Source organism: Moschus berezovskii, chromosome 7, assembly GCF_049115385.1.
Source record: "Moschus berezovskii isolate FMDL1 chromosome 7, NW_MosBer_1.0, whole genome shotgun sequence".
Lineage (NCBI taxonomy): Eukaryota > Metazoa > Chordata > Mammalia > Artiodactyla > Moschidae > Moschus > Moschus berezovskii.
In genome coordinates, this window is record NC_142466.1 from 43,175,562 (window position 1) to 43,191,176 (window position 15,615).

At 37.5% G+C, this 15,615-nt stretch overlaps 1 protein-coding gene across 4 annotated transcripts in view; it reads left to right on the forward strand.

Annotated features, from left to right (window-relative positions):
* Window positions 1-15,615, forward strand: part of PTPRD (protein tyrosine phosphatase receptor type D) — a 581,445-nt gene that overhangs the window by 355,456 nt on the left and 210,374 nt on the right. For all 4 annotated transcript variants that reach the window (XM_055428235.2, XM_055428237.2, XM_088837900.1 and 1 more), the window contains exon 9: window positions 13,547-13,680. In XM_055428235.2, coding sequence (XP_055284210.1) covers window positions 13,547-13,680 — 134 coding nt within the window. The remainder of the gene's footprint in view (window positions 1-13,546; window positions 13,681-15,615) is intronic.

Consider the following 15,615-nt stretch of genomic DNA (forward strand, 5'->3'; position numbering starts at 1 on the left):
TATTCTGCTAACGTTTCTGATTTTTTTTCTTCTATGGCCTCATGGGTAAAGACAGTTACCAATATCTGAGATCAAACTTTGGGGCCTGATTCTCCCATTTTACTGGATGTTAGAGCAGACACCAGTGATTTTATGAGAAAAACTTGGCCCTTCTAGTAGTTTTATTTTTATAAGAGAATATCAGATTTCTGTGGTCTTAGATTCAAATTGATCAGTTCGTCATGAGATGAGTTTTGCCTGGCAAATCCCAAGGGCAGAGGAGCCTGGTGGCCTGCAGTCCAAATGGTTGGACATGACTGAGCATGCACACACATACACGGGAATAAACCGTAGTGGGTTTCTTTTTAAGATTATTCTTAAATATCTGAGAGCTGTTCATGTGCCTATTTATTGTGTTGGAGCCTCTTAAACTTGTATTGGGGCTTCCTGGTGGCTCAGATGATAAAGAATCTGCGGGAGACCCAGGTTCAGTCCTTGGGTCAGGAAGATCCCCTGGAGAAGGAAATGGCAACCCACTCCAGTATTCTTGCCTGGAGAACCCCATGGACAGAGGAACCTGATGGGTTATAATCCATGGGATCGCAAAGAGTTGGACACGACTGAGTGATTGATACTTTCAAACCTGCATTAATCTGTGATTGTCCTGGTGGCAGGCCATTGGTTTGTTCTGAGAATCCACATCAGTTCAGTTCAGTTCAGTTCAGTCGCTCAGTCGTGTCCGACTCTCCGCGACCCCATGAATCACAGCACGCCAGGCCTCCCTGTCCATCACCAACTCCCGGAGTACACTCAAACTCATGTCCACAGAGTCGGTGATGCCATCCAGCCGTCTCATTCTCCGTCGTCCCCTTCTCCTCCCGCCCCCAACCTTTCCCAGCATCAGAGTCTTTTCCAGTGAGTCAACTCGTCGCATGAGGTGGCCAAAGTATTAGAGTTTCAGCTTTAGCATCAGTCCCTCCAATGAACATCCAGGATTGATCTCCTTTAGAATGGACTGGTTGGATCTCCTTGCAGTATAAGGGACTCTCAAGAGTCTTCTCCAACACCACAGTTCAAAAGCATCGAGAATCCACATATGAACCATATAATTGGTGATTGTGTCTATAATCTGTAGACATAGCTCATGGGTAATTCTGAGAATGAATTATTACATTTTCTCAGCTGTCAAAACTTGGTAAACTTATGTTTAACCACTGACTTGTTTTTATGTTGTGGACTTTCTGAATCTTGTGGCTGAGAATGTTCTCCTTGGCTACTAGAAATCTAGTATGTTTATAGCTGTCCTACCTTTATTTTCATATTATTATTTGGTTCTTATTGGTTTGTTCATGGATTTATCACTAACATATCAAAAAGATAACTGTAGAAGTGTTTTATCATAGTTATACTAAAAATCATCCATATACCATCTTGATTTGGCTTTTTCTGTGTTCACAGTTCTTCTGTTTGTTATGTTAATATGCGTGAAAGTATTATAGAGTAAGTTTTTCAGAAGTTTCTCATTGAAAAATGTAGAAATCAGTGAATCTCATTATTTTTCTTGACTGAAAATAGTCAACTGTTGAGATTATTTTTTATTATACTATTCTAGCAGTTAAATAACCATTAAAGATATAAGAAAGTATATAGGAAGAGTATATACCTATACTCCAGTTCCAGGTTTTTAGATCTTTCAGCTTTTATACTGTAAGAAACTCTGATCTTAGAGCAATGTAACCAAGGTTTGAATCCATACGTCCCATTTTTAGCTCTATAACCTCTGACAAGTTACTTCATCTCTCTGAACTTCAGTTTTCTCATATAAAATAATAACCCCCTTATAGAGTTTAGGGGTAGTAGGTTTTTTTGTTTGTTTGTTTAATTTTCCTAAGACTGCTGTACAAAATGCCACTTCCTAGGTGGCTGAGACAACAAAGAGGGATCATCTTTTGTTGTACTGACTAGAAGTTTGAGAACCAAGTGTCAGCAGGCTTGGTTCCCTCTGAGAGCTGTCAGGGAGGCCCTGGGGCTCAGTCCTAGCTTATGGTGGTTCGCTGGTAATGTTGGCTGTCCCTCAGCTTGTAGAAGCATCACTGTGATTTCTGCCTACATTGTTCATGGCCTTCTCCCTGGGTGCATGTTTCTCTGTCCAAATTTCCCTTTTTATTAAGGTATCAGTCATAATGGATTAGGGCCCAAACTAATGATACCATACCCTGATAATGACTAATTACATCTAATATAATGGCTGATTGTATCTGCAGTAATTTTATTTCCAAATAAGGTCACTTAATAAGGTTCTTGGTATTAGGACTTCAACATAAGATAATTTTTGTGGGAGACTCTTCAACCCGTAACAAGACTATCAATTAGATAATGGACAGAAATATTTTATAACTTCAGTTGTATATAATCATCATCATAACTAACATGCTGGGCAGTCTGCTTCTGGGTATATTAATTCTTTCTACTCATTTAGATAGATTCTCAAGTAAATTGAGAATCAGTAAAGGTAAAAAGATTCAGTAACTTCCTTTGGGTCATCGTTTATTAATTGGACACTCTATAGATTCTTTTAAGCACCACTATCTTTTCTGTTTTCAAAATTTTTATTTGCTATCGGGGTATAGCTGATTGAGAAACAATGTTGTGATAGTTTTAGGTGAGGGGTGAAGGAACTCTGCCATACCTTTACATGTATCCATTCTCCCCCAAACGCCCCTCCCATCCAGGCTGCCACATACCATTGAGCAGTTTCCTGTGCTATGCAGTGTGTCCGTGTCCATCCCAAACTCCCTAACTGTCCCTCCCTGCTTCCTTACCCCTGTCAACCATAGGCTTGTTCAACTCTGTGAGTCTGTTTCTGATTTGTCCGTTCATTTGCATTATTTCTTTTTAGGTTCCACATATAAGGGATATCTTATGATATTTCTGCTTCTCTGCCTCACTTATTTCACGTGGTAGGACCTTCTCTAGGTTCATGCATGTTGCTACACATGGAATTATTTCATTCTTTTTATTGGCTGGTTATATTCCATTGTATATATGTACCATGCCCCTTTATCCATTCCTCTGTCAATGAACTTTTAGGCTGCTTTCATGTCTTGGGTATTGGGTATTGTAAACGGTGCTACAGTGGACACTGGTGTACATATCTTTTCAGATCTTATTTTTCTCCAGATATAGGCCCAGGAGTGGGATTGCAGGGTCATGGCAGCTCTGTTTTTAATTTTTTAAGAAAACTCCATACCATTGCTGTAACAGTGTATATTCTACCAACAGTGTGGGAGGGTTCCCTTTTCTCCACACTTTCCCTGGCATTTATTGTTTGTGGATTTTTTTCATGATAGCCATTCTGGCTGCTATGAGGTGGTATCTCACTGTGGTTCTGACTTGCATTTCTCTAATAATTAGCAACATGGAACATCTTGTCATGTGCCTGTTGGCTATCTGTATTCTTCTTTGAAGAAATGTGTATTTAGGTCTTCTGCCCATTTTGAGTGGGTTCTTTTGATACTGTCAAGTGTCATGAACTATTTGTCAATTTTAGAGACTAGTTCCTTATCCCTTATATTAATACCAATTGGTGGGTTGTCTTTTTGTTTTCTTTTTTGTTTACTTTGCCGAAGCACCATTGTCTTTTTTTTTTAATTTATTTTAATTGGAGGCTAATTACTTTACATTATTGTATTGGTTTTGCCATACATTGACATGAATCCACCCCGGGTGTACATGTGTTCCCCATCTTGAACTCCCCTCCCACCTCTCTCCCCATCTCATCCCTCTGGTTCATCCCAGTACACCAGCCCCAAGCATCCTGTATCGTGCATCAAACTTGGACTGGCGATTCGTTTCACATATGATAATATACATGTTTCAGTGCCACTCTCCCAAATCATCCCACCCTCGCCCTCTCCCACAGAGTCCAAAAGACTCTTCTATACATCTGTGTCTCTTTTGCTGTCTCGTATACAGGGTTATCGTTATCATCTTTCTAAATTCCATACATATGCATTAGTATACTGTATTGGTGTTTTTCTTTCTGGCTTACTTCACTCTGTATAATAAATAGGCTCCAGTTTCATCCACCTCATTAGAACTGATTGAAATGTATTATTTTTAATTGCTGAGTAATACTCCATTGTGTAAATGTACCACAGCTTTCTTATGCATTTGTCTGCAGATGGACATCTAGGTTGCTTCCATGTCTGTAGGGAGGAAACAAGATCCAATGTCTTTTAAATTAATAATTTACAAATGTCTTGTTTTTTTTTGGTTCCTACTAGGTTTTTGGACAGAGGCAGATAATACAGGGTTTCAATGATTGTATCCAAGAATTAAGTATGACTTACTTCTGAAATACTGGCAGTAGCTATTCGATTATCCCAGTACAGAGGTACACTAAACCATTTAGATAGGAAAAAAATACATTTATCTAAAAGAAGAAGGAATGCCTTTTTAATAGGAGGTTATTATACTTGATCACTAAATCTGGTTCTTAATTTTCTAACTACAAATTTTAGCATGAATATCAAAGTGTTTCATATTTTTTCTTATGACAGGAGGATTTAGCTAAGAAAGCAAGAGTTTCTGAAACTAAATTCAACCAAAACATAAGAATCTTTGAGAATCATGAGTATCCTTATTTTAAGAACATGGAATGGCAGATGATGATGCTTTCAGTCACAATTTAATGAAAGATATAGAACTGATGTTTCAATAGACCATATTTTGATTTTCTGTATTACCAGGGGACATAGTGTAACATAAATCATTTCTTAGTGATGGTAATATTGTGACAGGAGCAATTGAGTTAATGTGATCCAGGGACTCTGTACCTAAAAAAAATCTAGATGAATGGGTCACAGATCCATTAGAATAGCTGTTATCAATTTCTATTTAACTTTTTTTTTACATTAAGATATTTCCAAGAACCTTTCATAATAGTTGTAATTTTAATACACATTGATTGAGAAGATATATAATGACATGATGACTTGTGCCTGCCAAGATCAATAGGCTAAGAAAACCTTCCAAAATGGCACAGTGATTTGATCTGTTCTCCAGACTTAATTAACAAAGGCCATTTGATGTTAGTGGACACCTGCCAAATACAATGATGTTGGTTCTGATATAATTAATGCTGAGATGCTCTTGATTAGCTAATTCATAGAACCACTGCTCAGAAAAACATAAAACCATTATAAAATATTATTTTAGTTATATAAAATTTAAGTTTATGATTATTCTCACTAATATTTTGTCTTTTCCAAACCTACAAAAATTCACAGGTCAGTAGTATATCTATATAAACTTCTCAAATACATTTTAATTTTATATCCAGATTGATATATATCTACTTAATCAGAAAGGTACATTCATTATATTACCTTTAATTCCCTGACAGTAATATTCCTGTTTTTGTTTAAAATCAGACTGCAGAAATGGTATTTAGAAATAAAGTGAGTTTAAGGAAGACATTATTACTTTTGATTTTTTCTAAGATACCTGTCATACATATTGATATAAATGGAGTTGATTTAAATTCGTAACTTCTAGTAATTTTGACAGTCAGAAGATCTATTTATTGTTGTTGTCCAGTCACTTAGACGTGTCTGACTCTTTGCGACCCCATGGACTGCAGCACACCAGACTTCCCTGTTCATCATCTCCCAGAGCTTGCTCAAACTCATGTCCATTGAGTCGGTGATGCCATCCAACCATCTCATGCTCTGTCATACCCATCTCCTCCTGCCTTCATTCTTGCCCAGCATCAGGATCTTTTTTAATGAGTCAGCTCTTTGTATCAGGTGGTCAAACTGTTGGAGCTTCCACTTCAGTATCAGTATTTCCAATGAATATTCTGGGTTGATTTCCTTTAGGATTGACTGGTTTGACCTCCTTTTAGTCCAGGGGACTCTCAAGAGTCTTCTCTAACACCACAGTTCAAAAGCATCAATTATTCCTTGCTCAGCCTTCTTTATAGCCAACTCTTACATCTGTACATGACTACTATCAAAACCATAGCTTTAACTGTAGCTATATGGACCTTTGTTGGCAAAGTAATGTCTCTGCTTTTTAATACACTGTCCAGGTTTATCGTAGCTTTTCTTCCAAGGAGCAAGCGTATTTTAATTTCATGGCTGTAGTCACCGTCTACAGTGATTTTCGAGCCCAAGAAAATAAAATCTGTCACTGTTTCCATTGTTTCCCCCTCTATTTGGCAATGAAGTATTGGGATCAGATGCCATCATCTTAGTTTTTTGAATGTTGAGTTTTAAGACAGATTTTTCACTCTCCTCTTTAGCTTTCATCAAGAGGCTCTTTAGTTCCTCTTTGCTTTTTGCCATCAGGGTGGTGTCATTGCAAATCTGAGGTAGTTGATATTTTTCCCAGCAATCTTGATTCCAGCTTGTGCGTCATCCAGCCCAGCATTTTGCATGATGTACCCTGCATAGAAGTTAAATAAGCAGGGTGACAATATACAGCCTTGACGTACTCCTTTCCCAATTTGGAACTAGTTCCTTGTTCCATGTCTAGTTCTAACTTGCTTTTTGGCCTGTATACAGGTTTCTCAGGAGGCAGGTAAAGTAGTCTGGTATTCCCATCTCTTTAAGAATTTTCCAGTTTGTTTTGATTCACAAAGTCAAAGGCTTTACTGTATCAATGAAGTAGAAGTTTTTTTTCTGGAATTCTGTTGCTTTTTCTGTGATCTAATAGATGTTGGCAATTTGACCTCTGTTTTCTCTGCCTTTATAAATCCATCTTGAACATCTGGAAGGTCTCAGTTTACATACTGTTGAAGCCTCGCTTGGAGGATTTTGAGCATTACTTTGCTAGCCTGTGAAATGAGTGCAATAGTGTGATAGTTTGAACATTCTTTGGCGCATTGCCTTTCTTTGGGATTGGAATGAAAACTGACCATTTCCAGTCCTGTGGCCACTGCTGAGTCTTCCAGATTTGCTCGCATTTTAAATACAGCACTTTCACCACATCATCTTTAGGATTTGAAATAGCTCAGCTGGAATCCCATCACCACCACTAGCTTTGTTTGTAGTGATGCTTTGTACGGACCACTTGACTTCACACTCCAGGATGTCTGGCTCTAGGTGTGTGATCACATCATCATGGTTATCCAGGTCGTTACGATCTTTTTTGTTTAATTTTTCTGTGAATTCTTGTCACCTCCCCTTAATATCTTTTTCTTCTGTTAAGACCATACCATTTCCTTTATTGTACTCATTTTGCATGAAGTATTCCCTTGGTATCTCTAATTTTCTTGCGAAGTTCTCTTGTCTTTTTCAGTTCTATTGTTTTCCTCTCTTTGCATTGTTGACTTTAGGAGGGCTTTCTTATCTCTCCTTGCTCTTCTTTCAGACTCTGAATTCAGATGGGTATATCTTTCTTTTTCTCATTTGCCTTTCACGCTCTTCTTTTCTCAGCTATTTGTAGGTTTCCTCAGACTTTGCCTTTTTGTGTATCTTTTTCTTGGGTATCTATTTATAGTCTGTAATATATCCCTTAATTATGAATATTAATGTAGATGAAACTATCACATAATCTTTAAGTGATTTTAAATGTAAAAAAGTTTTGCATAAAATGATTATTTTCTAAATGTATGGATTAATCGTCTAGAGTTTCCATAGCTTTAACTTCTGGGATTATAATTACTTGCAGCTAGTTCACCTTGGAAATATGTGGACCATATGGTCATTGATAAGGGAAGTATTTACGTTATGTTAGAAGAAAAACTCTCTGCTATGAAAAAACACCTTTGGAAAAGATGTCTGTTATAATTTTCTCATGTATGTAATTATATAAGAATGCAGGGTAACTATATTTTAAAAAAGAAGTACAAATAAAACTCTTCTAAAGAAATGTAATAAATTAACATCTTAAACCTGTGCACTGAAATAAATGTTGTATGTTGTTCATGCTAATGTGACAGTGATAAAGCTGTTAAATCCTAATGCGTGTCTTTTTTCTGAAGTTCTTTAGAAAACATATCTGACCTCTCATTCCTCTATGCATTCAATAGATTCTTTGGAGAAAGTACTGATTTTTATGTGCAGACCTTAATAGTATAGGTCTTTGAAAGGAAAATAATTATATGCGTTTACTAAGTAAATATTAATGAGTGGTATCAACTTTAAACGTTTTGAAGAAGCAAAATCGTTATAGAACTATGACATTTTAGAGACATTGTGCTTTAGATTTCCAGAATTTTTAAATCATTTCATTACTATTAAATATATATCAACAAGTCAATATAGGAAATTAGAAAAGACTGATTTCCAATAACAAAAATTTAAATGCTTTTTCTAGGTTATTTTAGCAATGAGTAAAGGAGTTATGGCTGTAAATACAACTGTAATAAAATTTAACTTTTTCTTATTGATGTTTAATGACAGTTGACAGCAAGATTTGTGCAGGTGCTTGTGTGTTAAGTATTATTTTTGTCAATAATATATCTGTAGCACTTACAAATCAGACTCATGTTTGAATTTGGTTTTGTTTTACTACCACTATAATTCTGACTGTTGTTTTTATTGTTGTTGTTACTATTTGTCAATATGCTAGATACTCACATTTTAAAATATGTACCTTATTAGAGCACTAGCTATTCTCTTTGGTACATTTCGTATTTATACTATGGTGAGGTAAAAATTTTTTTTATCCAGCTTATATGTGTGCTAACCTGTTTCTCTTCTACAATCTACTGAAATTTGATTTCTTCCAATTATCAAAGTTTAGATGTCATGCAGATTTTCTTTTCACTTCTTATTCGTTCTCCATTCTCTTTGAGTTGCCTTCAGATATTTGTATGGAGTATAATTGTATTACTACGCAAATATTTTACATTTCTCAATGGGTTATAATCTTATTTTAGGGAATTGATAACTCATATTTATATTTCTTTGTGGACATTAAATAAGCAATCAAGAAGAAGGATATAACAGCACCACTTCACCAAATATAAGGATTTCTTAAATGTAATTTTAAAGAAAAACTATTTCTACATTCTTTTTCTCTTTCCACATGTACATTTTTTTTGTTTCTGGTCACAGTTACATTTCTGCGTGAGTTTTGTTGTTGTTGTTGTTGTTCTTCTTCTTCTTCCATATGTTTTCCAGAATCTTAGATTTTTCCCATAAAATGAATCTTAGGTTCATTAGTGAGAGAAATGATACAAAACAGGAAAGCTCTTAATAGAATAAAAATTAAATATACATAGTCTAACATGAAGTAAATGAGATAAAGAATATCAGTAAATTTGAGGTGTGAACATTGTGAGAGTATTTTATATGTGTATATAAATATATATATTTATATACATATATTAAATATATATAAATCAATACATATATATATATATGTATACATATATATAGATATATCGAGAGGGAAAAGGGGAGAGGGAGGGAGACAGTAAGGGAAGGAGAGAAAGAGGGAAAAGGGGTATGGAAGAAGACAAATATAAATGTTAATAGAGCCTTTGTAGCATCGTATTTCGGAGAAGGCAGTGGCAAGCCACTCCAGTACTCTTGCCTAGAAAATCCCATGGATGGAGGAGCCTGGTAGGCTGCAGTCCATGGGGTCGCTGAGGGTCGGACACGACTGAGCGACTTCACTTTCACTTTTCACTTTCACACATTGGAGAAGGAGATGGCAACCCACTCCAGAGTTCTTGCCTGGAGAATCCCAGGGACGGGGGAACCTGGTGGGCTTCTGTCTATGGGGTCACACAGAGTCGGACACGACTGAAGTGAAGCAGCAGCAGCAGCATCGTATTTGGTGTAAAATTGTGACAGATGATGAAATTTCCCTGTGTCTCCAAGTGGTGCAGACAAAATAAATATGACAGTTGGGAGTCCACTAAAGTGTTTTCTTCTAAACATATATTATGATCATTAAGACTAATTTGTTTGGGGAATTATATTGCTATCATAGCTTTTTTTTTTTTTCCTTTGAAGCCTCAGCTTCATTGTGGATGTTTCAGCACTGACTAAATGATACTGAGGAAGCAATATCTTCAGATGAACCCACAGTTCCCTGGTGGCTCAGACAGTAAAGAATCTTCCTGCAGTGCAGGAGACCTGGGTTCGATTCCTGAGTGGGGAAGATCCCCTGGAGAAGGGATAGACTACCCACTCCAGTATTCTTGGGCTTCCCTGGTGGCTCAAACGGTTAAGAGTCTGTGTGCAATGCAGAAGATCCCCTGGAGGAGGGCATGGCTACCCACTCCAGTGTTCTTGCCTAGAGAATTCCAGAGACAGAGGAGCTTAGAAGGCTATAGTCCATAGGTTCACAAAGAGTCAGACAGGATTGAGTGACTTTCACTTTCCCAATTCCCAAGAAAGTCTGAGTAGCATCACCCTTAAAACACATGTGGGCACAGAGTCTGATATAACAAAAAGATCTTTTAAACCCTGGTCCTTATGCTAGATTTTGTCTGTTGACATCTTTTGCCCAATACAGTGCTTTTCAGCTGTTTCAGTTTATTTAAGATTATAAAGAAGTTGAAAGATTTTACCTAGAAGATTCATTATCAACTTCTGTTGAAAAATCAGAAGCTTGGGCAAGACTGAACCCACATCCCACGAGGCAGCAGCCTACTGGCTCAGAGCATCGCTGACTCCTTCTGGTGGCCCAGGCACTCTCCCGTGACCCTGAGGCCATATGGCCTCCTCATCTGCCTGGCATTTCTAGGCACTGGTGTTTCTACTACAAGTTTACAATCTAATAAATTATCTGCCAGCCCACTTCAAAAGAAGATGGTGAAAGCAGAGGAGGAGAACCTCATTGTATTATGTAGCAGAGGAGGACAACCTCATTGTACTACTTTAAAAGTCTAACTATCCAGTCGCATGATCACTACCTACTTACTTTGTGCAAGGATAAAATGAACATTTACACCCTCTGAGACTTTGATGTAGCTTTTTCATTATTTAGAAAGAGAGGGCTTTGAATAGAACCAAACAGAATTAGGGGATTAAAGAAGTGTATGGCACTAAACAAGGATGAAACATCGGGACCTACCAGGAATTTGTTTGAGACAAATTAAAAGCAAAAAAGTAAACAGTTTAAGTAAGAAAAAGTTAATTAGATTCCCACAGTGTTTTCAGTCACTGTCACTCAATTTATTATTAGCATTAGCAGGGAGGAAATATATAACCAGCATTTATTATCCTGAGAGCAGCCTTTCAATACTGTCTGCGTTGTTAATTCTTGACAGTACTTTATTCAGTTTGGATTATGTCAGAAGTTATCACAAGGTGTTCTTTCCCAGACTTGTGGAAGTTGGAATGAAACTAGAGAAAAAGAAGTAAGTGCATACATATGCATAGGCGTGTGTATTTTTAGGCTGAGAAAACCTTTCATCGTTTGAATATTAGAATTCAAACATCATTCCCCCATCTGTCTGATCATTCTTGGCTTCCATTGTTGCTCCTGCCTGTGATATTGGTATTTTCCTTTTAAAAATGATGCATTTTCTCTTTGATTTGCTATTTGCCTGATTGTTTTCTTCTTTCCCTCTGTTCTACCTTCTCTTGCTCTTGACCTCTTATCTTCTTTTGTCTCCACCTCTCACCTCTCAGTGTGAATGATTGTGTTAGGTCACCTATTGGGCAGGTACTTTAAAAAAAAATAGATATCCAGTTCAGAAAGTACATTTCTGGAGGCATCAAATTAATGAGTATCTCAAAGCCTGTGGTCCAACAGGGGAGAAAAGATTAATTAGAAATATGAAGCACTGATTATTGGAGGCCTTACACATCAGTCCAGACATGAGTATGTGCACTTGTTCACACACACACACACACACACACACACACTCTTACAGGTTAACAGACCAGATGAGAAATGGAAATGCTAATGAGGGATCCCAGAAACCATTGTAGGTCCTTTTAAACTTGAATCTCTTTTTCAAGCAAAAGACAGTTTTTTAGTCATACTGCAGAGAGATGACTACAGAAAGAAAAGGAAGCATTACATTTTATATTTCCAATGACTTTCTTTCTGAAAATGATGCTTTAATTATTGTTTAAGAAATTGATGTTATATATCAGCTACAAGTTATGTTGTTTGTACTTATTTTTCAATGCTTATGCTCATTTGCCAAAAATTCTTGAGGTGTTCTTTTCCCCTCTGGTGTGGAGGAGTATTATTGTCTTTTTTTAATTTAAATATACACACAATTCTCATGTGAACTTGTGGGCATATGGACATATATTCAGATATGGCACTTTGAAACATACCATAATATCAGGAGTAATGATCAAAATATTTAATGGCCACCCAGACATGGGCACCAACCAGACTAGACATTGGGCAAGAAAACATAAGTAAGGGTAACTGTGCCACAGATGCCCTGAAGTGCATTACCCTTGTGTATAATGGGTAGAGGACCTCGTGGGATTAGGTGCTAACTAGGAGGTTGGTGTTAGTAAAATCTACTCTAATTCAACTTTTGGGTAAGGTGTTTTCAACTAGATCCATTTCTTGATTTCATATGATTTATAGCTGTTCCAAATTGTCTATTGCATGGATTACATGACCAAGGTACAAATTATAGATGACCTCTATGAAATTCCTATGAAAGTGAAAGTGTTAGTCGCTCAATCTGTCCGATTCTTTGTGATCCCATGGACTGTAGCTTACCACGCTTCTATGTCCATGGAGTTCTCCAGGCAAGAATACCAAAGTGGGTTACCATTCTCTTCTCCAGGGGAACATCTCAACCCAGGGATCGAACCCTGGTCTCCCACATTGCTAGCAGATTCTTTACTGTCTGAGTCACCAGGAAAACCTATATTAAATTAATATATTTGTGATCATACACTTTTTAACTTGAGTAGTAATTTAGCTCTTTCTCACTTCAATATTAAATTTATATTGGGTCTAGTGTATTAACTCATATAAACTCATTTAGATGTTAGAAAGAATTGTTTGTGTTAGGTTTTTAAATTCTCTTTATTTTACATCTGTTTAAAAACGGGTTGGTAACAAAAAAAAAATACTAATGATTATGCCTGCCTGTAGATTTTGCTAATGGAGTGAAGGTGAGATTTTATAAACCTAATTGGAAATGGTTTTGAAAGTAAACTATAGTACTTAAAAATAAGTTCCTCTTCAGTTGTAAAATAGCAATAGCTTTTATGTATTTAACATTTGATGTGATTTAGGCAATATTCATTCCAAGTGCTCTATGTAAATCATGTTTATTGCTTACAAAAATATCATCACATTTATTGCTTATAACAATATTATAATAAATATTATTCTTAAAGTTGAATTCAGAAACTGATATATTTACATTTGCTAATTCCACATCTTACATATATATTAAACCACTCAAGGACAAGGACAATATTCATGACATTGTCCTTATCTCTTAAAAGAGAAAAAGCGGGCTTTGTATTCATAGGTTAACTTGGACAGTGTAAGAAACCTTGCTCTCCACTAAACTAGTACATGTGAACACTGAAAGGTTAAACAGTTAATGCAAGAATTTCTGATTATCTGTGGTGACGGTGAGCCTAAACCTTTGCTTTCCTGTTTTTAGTCCCAGGGCAGCCACTAAATTTCAAGGCAGAACCTGAATCTGAAACAAGTATTTTGCTCTCTTGGACGCCTCCACGTTCAGACACCATCGCCAACTATGAACTGGTCTACAAAGATGGGGAGCATGGAGAGGAGGTAGGACTGTGCTTCTCACCTTGTGACCATTCATGGCATTGAGACACTACTCTCATTCTGTGTACTTGCCCAAGTCCCATTAAAAGGTCAGATAAATACTGAGGACATTGGTGGAAAAGATTTATTCATAAAAAGAGACAACTGACCAAAAAAGAGTATTTGGAGACTTGATGGGGGTAGGACAGAAGAGACCAAAAAAACAGCTATTGTCTCAATGGATTTTTTTTTTTTCAATTTGGGTTTCCAAGATACTTACAGAGGTATTGGGTTGTAAAAGAATATACTCCTTGAGATTTGGAGATTTCCTTTCTTTGTCTCCTGCATTAAAGTACTTAAGTCACAGTTAACACTTGACTGAGCTCCAAGGCTTTAGGTAGATGAATTTGTCCAACTGGTTTCAGAGAAAGATGCCCCAGAGCAAATGTTCGTTTGTATGCCATTGATTGTTTGATATCAGTGTGTATATATCTATATCTATCAACACCTATTGGCTTCCCAAGTGGTACTAGTGGTAAAGAACCCACCTGCCAATGCAGGAGACACAAGAGTTGTGGGTCCAATCCCTAGGTCGGGACGATCTTCTGGAGGAAGCCATGGCAACCCACTCCAGCATTCTCTACTAGAGAATCCCTGTGGACAGATGCGCCTGGAGGGCTGCAGTCCGTAGGATCGCAAAGAATCAGATGCGAATCAACTTGGCATACACACGCACACACACATATATATGCACACACATATAATTTGATTATGTTATGCAAATAAGTATCAGTTCAGTTCAGTTCAGTTCAGTCGCTCAGTCATGTCCGACTCTCCGCGACCCCATGAATCACAGCACGCCAGGCCTCCCTGTCCATCACCAACTCCTGGAGTTCACTCAAACTCATGTCCACAGAGTCCGTGATGCCATCCAGCCATCTCATTCTCCGTCGTCCCCTTCTCCTCCCACCCCCAACCCTTCCCAGCATCAGAGACTTTTCCAGTGAGTCAACTCGTCGCATGAGGTGGCCAAAGTATTGGAGTTTCAGCTTTAGCATCAGTCCCTCCAATGAACATCCAGGATTGATCTCCTTTAGAATGGACTGGTTGGATCTCCTTGCAGTATAAGGGACTCTCAAGAGTCTTCTCCAACACCACAGTTCAAAAGCATCGATTCTTCGGCGATCAGCTTTCTTCACAGTCCAACTCTCACATCCATACATGACCACGGGAAAAACCATAGCCTTGACTAGATGGACCTTGGTTGGCAAAGTAATGTCTCTGCTTTTTAATATACTATCAAGGTTGGTCATAACTTTCCTTCCAAGGAGTAAGCGTCTTTTCATTTCATGGCTGCAATCAGCATCTGCAGTGATTTTGGAGCCCCAAAAAACAAAGTCTGACACTGTTTCCATTGTTTTTCCATCTATTTCCCATGAAGTGATGGGACCAGATGCCATGATCTTTGTTTTCTGAATGTTGAGCTTCAAGCCAACCTTTTCACTCTCCTCTTTCACTTTCATCAAGAGGCTTTTGAGTTCCTCTTCACTTTCTGCCATAAGGGTAGTGTCATCTGCATATCTGAGGTTATTGATATTTCTCCCAGCAATCTTGATTCCAGCTTGTGCTTCTTCCAGCCCAGAGTTCCTCATGATGTACTCTGCATATAAGTTAAATAAGCAAGGTGACAATATACAACCTTGACGTACACCTTTTCCTATTTGGAACCAGTCTGTTGTTCCATGTCCAGTTCTAACTGTTGCTTCCTGACCTGCATACAGGTTTCTCAAGAGGCAGGTCAGGTGGTCTGGGATTCCCATCTCTTTCAGAATGCTCCACAGTTTATTGTGATCCACACAGTCAAAGGCTTTGGCATAGTCAATGAAGCAGAAATAGATGTTTTTCTGAAACTCTCTTGCTTTCTCCATGATCCAGCGGATGTTGGCAATTTGATCTCTG